At 39.9% G+C, this 11,493-nt stretch overlaps 2 protein-coding genes across 2 annotated transcripts; one reads left to right on the plus strand and one right to left on the minus strand.

The window, feature by feature from the left end:
* Nucleotides 1–1,738: 1,738 nt before the first annotated feature.
* Nucleotides 1,739–7,704, plus strand: LOC145488061 (mitochondrial substrate carrier family protein ucpB-like). The gene is made up of 3 exons (XM_081466835.1): nt 1,739–2,233; nt 4,321–4,483; nt 5,969–7,704. Exons 1-3 carry the CDS (start codon nt 2,104–2,106, stop codon nt 6,654–6,656), a joined length of 981 nt encoding a protein of 326 aa, XP_081322961.1. The 5' UTR covers nt 1,739–2,103; the 3' UTR covers nt 6,657–7,704.
* Nucleotides 7,705–9,413: 1,709 nt separating this feature from the next.
* LOC145488400 (histamine H2 receptor-like) lies at nt 9,414–10,908 on the minus strand. The gene has a single exon (XM_081467251.1). The coding sequence runs from the start codon at nt 10,906–10,908 to the stop codon at nt 9,526–9,528; it is 1,383 nt and encodes a 460-aa protein (XP_081323377.1). The 3' UTR covers nt 9,414–9,525.
* Nucleotides 10,909–11,493: the final 585 nt, after the last annotated feature.

The following is an 11,493-nucleotide window of genomic DNA, read 5'->3' on the forward strand; positions in this document are numbered from 1 at the left end:
CGTACGCACGACGACGACGGTTACGACGTCGCACTTAGCGTTAATAGGACATGCGGACTTGGTTATGATATTGGATATCCATTTTATAGTTACGCTAGGTATCCGCTGACCAGTATCAAGTGACCGTATTGCGGGATTGCGGGACGTGTTTTCAGTGAAGTTACCCGCTGACCAAGTACCAACTTTTCGATTGGATCGCGGGCTCAAACTAGGTTAACTTGCTGTAATCAGGGCCGGGTTGTTCGGAACTGGGGCCCGTTTCTCGAAAACCTCGGGAACCTTTCCGGCCCGCAAAGCCATTTTCAGTTAATCTGTTTCTAAAAAGAGAGAGGTGTATACGTTTGAAACTTCTTGTATGAAGGGAACCTCTGTTCATATTAAGACTACATGAATAAAACAGCTCTGTAATCATAAGGTTTGAGATGAGACTTTTCTACGGCTTTCCGGATGCGCCCCTGAGCCGGTTACAGTCAAACCAAGTGATGCGTACCCCTCAAGATTACATTACTGAATTGAATATTTGAATATTGAACCCGCTAGTCGTTTCAAGAATGCAATAATGAATTGACTATTGGAAAATTGAACCCACTAGTCGTTCCAAGAAAACGGCTAATGGGTTTAATGTTCAAAAAAACCAATTTAATATTGATTTTTGAAATGACTGGCGAGTTCAATATTACTACATTCTTGAAACGATTAGCGAGTTCGATATTTAAATAATCAATTCATTAATGTAATCTTGAGGGGTACACTTCACTTGGTTTGACTGTAAAACGCTAACGTAGGATTAAAAGTTGACCCAAGAATAAATTTTTCTTGCATAAAATTATATGTTTTTCACTACTTATGTTTTGTGTAGTTTGAGATTATTCAAATTCAAAAGGCCAAACACTCTAAGCAGAAAACCTCACCGCCAAGTTAAAGAAAAACTTGAGTCAAAATTCTCGTTTATCCGGGGTTAGATTGGGCCGGGTTGTTCAAAGCCCGATTAAGCTAACCCAAGATTAGCGAGAATTTTGATTTTAGTTTTGTAACTTTTTGGTGTTCTCTTTATATTGTTTGTCCTTCAGTTTTGAGCTGTAGTAATCTTAAACTACGCCAAACGTAAGAGGTGAAAAACATTTTTAAACAAGAAAAAATCATACTTCAGTTAACGTTTAATCCTGGGTTAAAGTTAACCGGCTTTCGAACAACCCAGCCTGTTCCAGGCTCTCGGTAATTACCGAGAGCCTGGAACAGGCTAGAACTAGCAGAAGCTCCGGTTTTAGGCTTGGATAAATTTACCTTTTATACTTATTATATGTTTAGCTCCGTGAGCGGGCAAGATGAATCAAATCCTGCGCTGTGATTGGCTACCCAAGTGGGCGAGATGGAGCTATCTTGCCCGCTCGGGACTACCCGCCGTGTCCCGCAAAAAATTTCCCCGAAAGCCATATAATAAATAGATAGATAGATGGATAGATAGATAACCTTTATTTTAAAACGATGAGTATAATTCTTTATTGACCAGGCTTGTTCGGCCAAGATGGCTGGATATTGGCCGCGTTCTTTTTTTTGCGTGTTTATGGACCTCGTCTCCGTCTCGGTCCATAAACACGCAAATAAAGAACTTGGCCAATATCCAGCCATCTTGACCTCATACTTGATCAATAACCCCTATCAGGAGCCTGCCCATATATATTACGTGATCAAGATCACGTGTTCTAAGACACGCATTCACGTGTTGCGTGAAGCGCCATTTCAAATCAATCACGCTCAAGCTTCCTGTTCCATGTGCGCCAAATTTTGCGGCCATTTTCGCCAGTATAGGTTTCGTTTTGTTTTAGGTCGTGGAACTGATAGTTTTGAGAAATCTTTGACTTGTTTTATAATACGGAACGACTTTCCTTCACTTTGGGATTCCGCTCAAATTTTTCAGCTTCCCTTTGGCTTTGGCAGGAGTATATCAGCAGTAGGTCAGCGATTACGGTAGTTCTACCCAGCGAAGCGTGTGAAGCTTTATAGCTACATGATTTGAAGACTTACTTTCCGACGTGTTTAAAGGGACTTTCTGGTGAGCAGCTAGAGATGTTCGTCAATTGAAAGGTACGTTCCAGGCACCAAATGGCGGCTGGCTTATGCGAAAAAAGACCTCAAACACTTGAAAAGAGGCAAGCACTTGAGCCGAGTAAAGAACATGAAGATCTGGTTCGGTTCGCTTTGAGTGGACTTTCCTGCATGTGTGCGGCGACAGGTAAGCTAATTTTAAAAGTTAAGAGTTAAAAGTTAAGACTTAAGCTTAGTTAGAGCTTGCACTTGGTATCGTTTAACTGAAAATGTACTTCATATGATTTGGGAATGAGATTACGTACCTCCTTCGGGAGAGAAAAATTAAGCTTATAAAGTGCTACCGGTGTCGTGATCAACATTAAGAGAGTTAAATTTCTTACTAAGCTCAAGTAAAACTATTTTCCGTCGAAACGTCCTCGCATATTACCAATCATTATCAAAAGGCATCTTGTGGCACTGTTTGACTTGTAATAGCTGTTTTCAACCTTTGTCGAGCAACACATTTTAAACCTGCAAGGTAAGACAGTATTGATAAAATTATTCATGCAATAAAATTACCATATTGCATCAGACGAAGTGAAGGTCTTTATATATTTCAGTACTGCTTATAGGTCTTATGAAACAAGTCCTTGTTTTGTCACTTTCTACATTAAACCGTGTGGTTAAGTTCTGGCACTGTATTATTAGTTTGTTAGCTGAGGACCACGAGTCATCAATGCAAAACAGTTTGTCACCCTCGTGAAAATAATATAAGCTAAAGCCTTCACTTTTCTTACTTTAATTAACTTAGGGTTACTGTATTATAACGGTCCCAGCTATTGCAAGAAAACGAAAACTAGTTGGAGGTAGTGAGGGGTTTAAGATAACTGATAGTAAATGACTGAAAAGCACATCCAAAGGAAAATGATTTGGGTTTGAGATATGGAAGAATTTGAGATGACCTTGTAGGAAATTAGAAATATTGAATTTTTTTCCGGCCTTATGATTTCCAGGCAACTCTCTAGGCACTACAGTCTTTCTTAGCCAGGTGCCATGAATGACATGAATCTTGTGTTATACATGTACACCAACTGATCTTTTAACTGGTTTTAAATAATTTTGGAGACACAATTATTGTGTGTTTTCAAAAAAATTCATCCCGTGCCTACCCCATAGAAGGTTATTTAGAATTTACCATGGTGATGGAATATCAGTGTTCAAAAGTTTTTAGTAAATTGGAAAATATGAAGTTGAACTTGAATTTTCAGAAGGGGGGGGGGGGGGAGGTTTAAACCATAAACTCCCATGACACTGGTGTTATCCTTTGCATTTAATTTCTGACACGAGCGACTCATTACCTGACCACAATACAAGTTTGAAAGAAGTGTATTAATTTCCCTCACTCTAGATTCCTACAGGTGTCATCAGCTTAATGCAGATTTAACCGAACTTGGCTACAACAGACACTGAACTACACAAATTTTTGAGTGATTAAAACCCTGATTAGAGTTTTTAAAGACAGGAAATGGACAGTAGAGTACTACAATTACAGTACTGTAAATGGATATGTAGCAAAATGATGTAAACACCTACATAGTGAAAAGATGAAAGGATAAAAAACATTTCACTCACATGTCTATCCAGCGATGAATACAGTGCCTGCAGAGTTGAAAAAGTGCACAGTGGTATAGCCTCTAATAAAACAATTTCCTTAATTGTCTCAGTTAATGAAGGGGTCTGGTTTCTAACAATTGCCCATGATAATGAACACAATCTTTCAGTTCCTTGGCACTTTTGTTGCACTAGTTTCCACTGTCCTTGGTTGCAGATCAAATCTGTGTGGTGATGTTTGAAGAAGTCTTGTATCTGGATCACTCTTCATATTTTCATGGCGATACGTATGGGTTATTGACAAAGTGTGAGGTCAGGATCGCTGGACATTGCCCAAGTTCTCTTTTCGTGTGGTTGTGGACTGAGACAGAGTCAAGATCCATAAACTGGCGAAAAAGGATGAGGCCAATATCCAGCCATCTTGATCAAACAAGCTTTGTCAGTAAAGAATTTATTGTATGGCTATCAGGGAAATTTTTCTTGCAGGGCACAGCAGGTAGTCCCGAGCGGGCAGGATAGCACCATCTTGCCTGCTCGGGTAGCCAATCACAGCACAGGATTTGGTTCATCTCGCCCCCTTGAAGAGCTAGCCATATAAAAAGAGTAATTCCTCTTGCCGTAGTTATGATGGCTACAAAAATTGATGTTGATTATAAAACTAACTGCTTTGTTTTCTTTCAGTTACAAATCCTATTGATGTGATCAAGACACGAATGCAGCTGGAAAATGAATTAGGTTCCCAACATGAGAGCAGAAACATATTTCATAATCGCTATTATCGTGGTTTGATAAGAGGAGCAGTAAGGATTGCTCAAGAAGAAGGATTAAGTGGTCTTTATAAAGGGTAAGTCCTGTTCACCAAAACATCCAAAGATTCAGCTGTAGCTGAAAACTGGCTTAAAGTGTCAACTCGTTTTGTCTTTGGGTAAAGGTTAAGTGTGCATAGGAGCCAAGTGGCACATCAGGACATAGCTTATCCCGGTTTCTGTAGCGTGAAGCGACTACGAGTATTTCTACTTTCCCCTGGATGGGATGCTAGTCCAATGTACAATGTACAACTGGGTGGACAGAGCCACTGTGAGAGTTAAGTGTCTTGCCCAAGAAAACAACACAATTTCCCTGGCCAGGGTTGGAACCCAGACCACTCAATGACAATCGGGAGTCATTTTACAGCTGAATAGACAGTTGAAAAAATTAGAGCTTCAAGTATACACCCCTTAAGACATTCTGGTGCAAAAACATTCCAGGTTTGAATCCTAATTTGTGTGAGGCAGAGGTCAGAATGGATAACATAGAGGTTTTGTACAAGAACCATGAAAATGTTTTGTGTTATACTGCACATAAAATAAGGAGGCACGATGGCCTCATGGTTAGTGCGCTCACCTCTGGATTAAGAGGTTCAGGTTCAAGTGTTCTTGGGCAAGAAACATTACTCTCACAGTGCCTCTCTCCACCCAGGTGAAGAAATGGATACCAGCGAAAAATAGTTTGTCATAGATGTTTTATATCACGTCACGTACTTACTGTGAATTTTTTTTTCTTTTGCTGTATTTAATGTCTACATGCAGTCCTGCGGTTAGAAATTCAAGTTATCCTTCTATATTTTTCCTAGGCTTCATGTATTTTACAATGTTGATCCTTGCACACCAGAGACTACAATTCAAGTGAACATATGAAAGATCATATATTTGATCTTTGGAGAGAAATACGAAGACATGATTAATCATTGCAGTTATATACACAGCTGAAGCAGCTGTGAAATTTAAGTCTGAAAAAAAATTTGGGCTTGAATGGGTTTCGAACCCATGACCTTTGCGATACTGGTACACTGCTCTACCAACTGAGCTATCAAGCCAGCTGGGAGCTGGTCACATTATGAGTTCGTAATATACCAGTAGATGTAAGATGAAGATACAAGCTAATGTATGAAAGATCATACTGCTGAAGTTGTGTGTATAACTACGATGATCAATCATGTCTTCATAACTTTCTCCGCAGTTCAAATATATGATGTTTCATATATTCACGTGTATTCTTCATCGTCTACAGGTATATTACGAACTCGCAACGTCACCAGCTCCCAGTTGGCTTGATACATGTTACTCAGTTGGTAGAGCACTGCACCTGTATCGCAGAGGTCATGGGTTCAAATCCCGTTCAGGCCTGAATGTTTTTTAGGCTTTAGTTTCACAGCTGCTTAAGTTGTGTGTATAACTGCGATGATCAATCGTGTCCTCATAAGAACCAAATTATTGGACACAGGGTTTATCAGACTCTGGAAGATTTAACTAATTTTTCTTATTTTTTTTGGTTTCTCACTGTACTTTAGCATCACCCCCTCACTGATGAGAGAGGCAACTTACAGCACATTGAGACTGGGCTTGTATGAACCTCTTAAAGAGTGGTTTGGAGCGACAGACCCGGCCCACACACCTCTCTGGAAAAAGCTCTGTTCAGGAGCAATTGCTGGAGCTATTGGAAGTGCAATAGCATGTCCGACTGACGTTATAAAGATTCGCTTGATGTCATTACCCTCGGGTAATCAGTGGGAGTACAGGCACACGCTTCATGCATTCCAGGCTATTGTGTCAAACGAAGGAATTCGTGGACTTTGGACGGGCGTTAGTGCTACCGTGAAACGTTCTGCACTTGTGTCAGCTACAGCGGTGTCATCATATGACCACGCTAAGCACACAATATTAAATGCCGAACTACTAAGTGAAGGGCCTGTTCTACATATTGTAGCGTCCTCTATAGCAGGCTTTGTTACAAACTGCGTCACATCGCCTATAGACATGGTTCGTACAAGGTACATGAACCAGAAAAAAGACCACAACAAGAAACCCGTACTGTATAGAGGAACAATCGATTGTATTGTGAAGACCGTTCGCAAAGAAGGACTCTTTGGGCTTTACAAAGGGTTTATACCGAACTGGACAAGAACTGGTACGCATACGGTGGTGACATTCTTTGTTTTTGAACAATTGAGAGCTTTTGTGGGTATGAAGCCAATTTAAACTCAAGCTTCAATCTGTGTTTGAAAAATACGATCACTTTAGTCTACCTGAGTAGAGAAACCTTGTTTAAGAAATCAAATGGTAAACATTTTCCGTGTTTCTTTCGAGTTTTTGTAGAATTCTACTGTCTAATGGTCTAATGCAAATGCTACAATCTGATTGGCTGAGCTGTCATCCACATACTATTGACGTGTTCCAATGTTTCGGTGGAAGATTTCGAAATACTATTTGATAACGCAGTTCCCAAGAAGACTAAAGGAAATTGCTGTAAAGCCTCAAAATTGTTCAATGAACTGTTATGAGAGCGTGTAAGCAGCTATACAATCCGCGCGCGATTTTGCTAAAGTTCAGTCACAGTATTTGTGTTATTTTGGTCACGTACAAAATTACCTTTAAATTGAAGAAAACCTGAAAATAGTAGATTTACTAAGATAGAAAAACACCAAAGAGGTAACAATAAACCAGAAAGGAACAAGGATGGTTAAGGATGGAGAAGATTAACACGGATTACAAACCTACAAAGGACGAACTTGAAAAATTTAGGCCAATCTTTTCAAGATGCACAAACCGTGACGTAGCTTCTTTAAGCATCTCAAAAAATGAGCTGCGCCACGGATTATGCAATTTGCTATCGTCCTAAGACCTCCTAAGTCCGTGTGTCTTTGATTAAATCCCTTTTTTTCCTTTCCGGATCAATATTAATCCTACCGGACTAGTTAACTGTCATGTTGAAATTTCCTTCGTTTTGAAGGGCTTTTTGTACAATGCAAATTATTAACAAGTATTTTTTATTATTATTATTATTATAAAACACTGTAAGAAAGCATGCGCCTAAATCCAGACTATTTACATCCAATAATTAGATTGAACTCGAGATTCGTATGAGGTGATGGTTGACGAGGCCAAAGCAACTTGGAGAAATCGAGGGCGAATCATTTCATTGTGTACATGTTAATGTAAAAACAAGTGTTCAATATCTACGAAGTTACAAACTTGTGAAGAACAATTTTGCTATTATTTCTGTGTACCTGTTGTTAGAGGAATAATATTGACACTGGCTCTAGTCTGTACAAGTGCAATTTGAACGTCTAGTCAGGCAGAAAATTTTCGCTGACATAGATGTTTCGCGTAATATCTAACACGAGAGACAGTGTTTCATCGCGGATATCCAAACACCTAGAAGTGAACTGAAAATTTGACGCGCAGCGGAGTATTTTTGACGAAATTCCAGGTGTTTGGATAACCGATGAAACACTGTCCCGAGTGTTGGATATATCTTCTCAATCGAAACAAAAACTATGGAGTAAATGGAGAAGTAAAATCGTCAAATTAAGACCGGGTATCGAAACCTTCACGGTTGTGATTTTCTTTGATTTAACTTGATGAATTATTAATGTTGAGACGCTTAGAATACCTCTGTTGAAAATTTTGTTCTTTGAGTTCATGGACTTGGTTTTTGTAATTGCCGTAATTCTTAACCACAAATATATTTACAAGTTTCGCGTTAGACGTGGAAAGAAAATCTATTGAGGCAAGCATACTTTGTTCCAAATAACAGTGGAAGTCTTTTGAAAGCTCCTCGTTACTGACTGGAACTAGGGACAGTTCTTTCTCAACTGAAACTGTAGTTCATTAAAAAATGTTATTTCCGGACGTCTGTTGGAGTGGATTGTTTGTCCGTGTTACGCGCCTTTGAATTCGATTGCGTATTTTTACTAAAAGTGAGTGATCACGTGATAACGATATGGTTCTCCGTAAAAACAATTGAATTGTACGATGGAGATTTCTGCCAAAAGGAACCTCAGCGCCTTAACGATGGATGCATCTTCCCTTAACAAGAATTGGTGGAAACGAGTGCACCTTGATTCGTTGTAGTACATTTGCAATGAGCAAGTACTTTCGTGCGGGAAATGCGTATAGATTGATAACGCGTTTTACCAAAATCGTTTTTTTCTTTGTCTGATGCTTAGCCGCAGTTTTCACTTAGTACGCCCCCCCCCCCCCCCCCGCCGGGGAGGGAGGGGTACTTCCTTATATGGGCTATATAGGTAACTGCGGCCCCAAAGGGTATGGCCTTTTAGAGTTCTTTTCGCTGTTTTGGTCATAAATAAGATATCGACTTTGGCCATTTTGGTCACAAATAGGGTATAGTTGTTGCACTCTAGTCTTGCATTGGGTGTGTTTTTTTCGAAGGAGCTACTCTTTCATCATTATCGATAAGACCAACGAAAGCCCTTCACAATGCCTTTAAAATCGTTCTGATCTAGGTATACAATTATAAGGCAGGTCTGAAACAGGGCATTGATTTAAGGATCACGTCTTAAATAGGATATCAAAGTTTTCGTCAGGTCATAAATAGGGTAGGGAAAATCACAGATTTTGGTCTTAAATAGTGTAAGGTCTTTGGAAAGTGGGCAGCAGACCCCCACCCGTTTTTTTCTGTGGGTACACCCCACCACCCCCCCCCCCCCCGCCCTGTGAGGCGGACTGAACTCACTGACATCATGTTAGTCTGAGCAGGAATCAGGGGAGACATAAAAGGGTTGAAGACGCGACATTTTTGATAAACCAGATATAAAGCGGCCCTCTTATCTGTATAAACTCCCTTCGTTCTCAGGTTAATTAGTGTGTGTTTCTTGAGCCAGAAATACGAAAATGATGTTTGCATGACTTTTGGAACAAAAAGGTCTTCACGAAGAGCGAATTTTGATGTTTTCGCAAAGAGAGAATTTCGATGTTTTCTCGGCACGTTCCATGTACAATATCTGCGGAAACTGATAACTGTGATAAGCAGTTAATGTAACTTATGTATCGGCAAAATTATTCCATTAATTCAGGCGCTATATCTTTGATATGTTACAGTACAATCTCAAGGGCTTTCCGCTTCCGTCGGTAAATTAGGTTCGATCAGTTCTTGGTTTATACGTTGTCCTTGGGACGTCATAGATGTTCTTTTAAAATCTCTCTCGCATAATTGACATCCATTATTTCCACTGACAAATTGAACGCCATCCACGCTGATCGGTTTTTCGCGGCACAGCACTGTATTTCTTTCTTCATTTATCTCTGGGTGTTCTTTCTCCTTTAATTCATAACTAGAACAGGAAAAGGCTCGCAAGCGAACAACGTGTAACTCGGCACTTACTCCAAGTTCTTGCAACCAACCCACGGGTCGCCCAGTGTACGGAAAGCTTTGTCTCTCCATCTTTTTGACTGTAGGACGCTTGAAGGTAGCTGATATCGCGGGCATAGAGAATGCTCTCTGACGGCTATTAAATGTTTTGTTTGTAACTTCTCCGCTAGACGACGAGCGCCGGCGAATCACGTCTTTGAAGGCTGACGAGCGCAAACAATATAAGGACGGGTTAATGGCGCAATTGAGATATCCAGTCCAATAAGCAATACGGCCAAGGTAACGTGGCAGATTTGAGGCGTCGTTAAAGGTGACCGCTAGTGCAATCAAAACGAAAAACGGCAACCAGCAGATAAGGAAAGTTCCAAACATAAGACACAGCGTGACCGCGAGTTTCCTACTAACAGCAAGGAGCTGATTAGGTCGGCGTTTTATGCTTTGGTTGATTGTTCCTTCGTGTGAACTGACTTTCAAATAGATTCGACAATACGCGAGAGACATACTTAAAACTGGAATAATAAATGCGATCAGAGCAAGAAATCCCAGTTTCAATTTGTCTCCTAATGTATCAGGAAAAGCTATTCCACAATGTGCCGTAGTCGGGTTAAATACAACGTAACTCCAATTTTCGAAAGGACCTAGCGATATTAACGAAAAAACGAGACAAAGAGTCCAAAGACCTATCAAATGGTACTTCGCTCTTTTTTTCGTAATCTGGAGCCATTCACAAGATGGTTGCTTCACAATTGTGAAATAGTTTTGAGCGGCGATCAGAGACAAGGTAAAAATCGAAATGCAGAAGAATAAGTTGTTCAGAAATCCATTTACGAGGCACCAGTGCTGTTCCAATGTAAATCTTCTACGAATACTGTTGATGAATGCGAACGGAGTACACATGCTCAGCGCTCCAATGTTTGCTATAGCAAGATTAAAAAGGAAAATAAAAGTTGGATTTCTCAAATTCTTGTTTTTGTAAACAGCGCTGCAGATGTATAGATTTCCAGCGATGCCAAACACGACAATAATACCAAGAAAAACCGCTTGAAGTATTCCTTCTTCTTGTCCATAGATAAACACAGTTGTGTTGACATGACTAAAATTCGACGAAAAATTCAACATATTCGGACAAGCTTTGTTGCAGATATCCTGTAATCTACTGTTCAAGCTCTTGAGTTAAAACCAGTTTATAATGCTGACGTTATTGCTTCCGTAAAAAAAAAAAATGATTTTCTGGCTTTCAATTCACGATATCCCTTCCTGATGGGAAAATGTCACAGTTTCCGCCACCAAATGATAGCTAGCCTCTTTTATGCCGCTGATGATATCTGCATTCAGCGCCGGTCATTCGGCTTGATGTATAAAGCTAGTCCGTTTGTGTCGAACCAATGCAACCAAGATGTCACTGAAGATAATGTCTTGCTCTTGTTATTGTATTTCCGTTAATTGCTAGCAATGTGAATAAAAAATATTGTAATAATTTCGACAAGGTGTTTTCCTGCGAACCCAACAAGGAAAAAGTCGTGGAATATTGTCATCTGTTTTACAGTTTGCGAGTATTTGTTGAAAAAATTTGGTTGAAAATGTCAAGTGCAAATAGTATATTGGCCGCATACAGTATAAAACTGAATACCGGGCCGAAAATATCGCCTTTACAACAATGGTTGTAGCTATGACAACACGTGGTTCTTAAAAAGGTAAAAAGGG

Source organism: Orbicella franksi, chromosome 5 (assembly GCF_964199315.1).
Source record: "Orbicella franksi chromosome 5, jaOrbFran1.1, whole genome shotgun sequence".
Taxonomy (NCBI): Eukaryota; Metazoa; Cnidaria; class Anthozoa; order Scleractinia; family Merulinidae; genus Orbicella; species Orbicella franksi.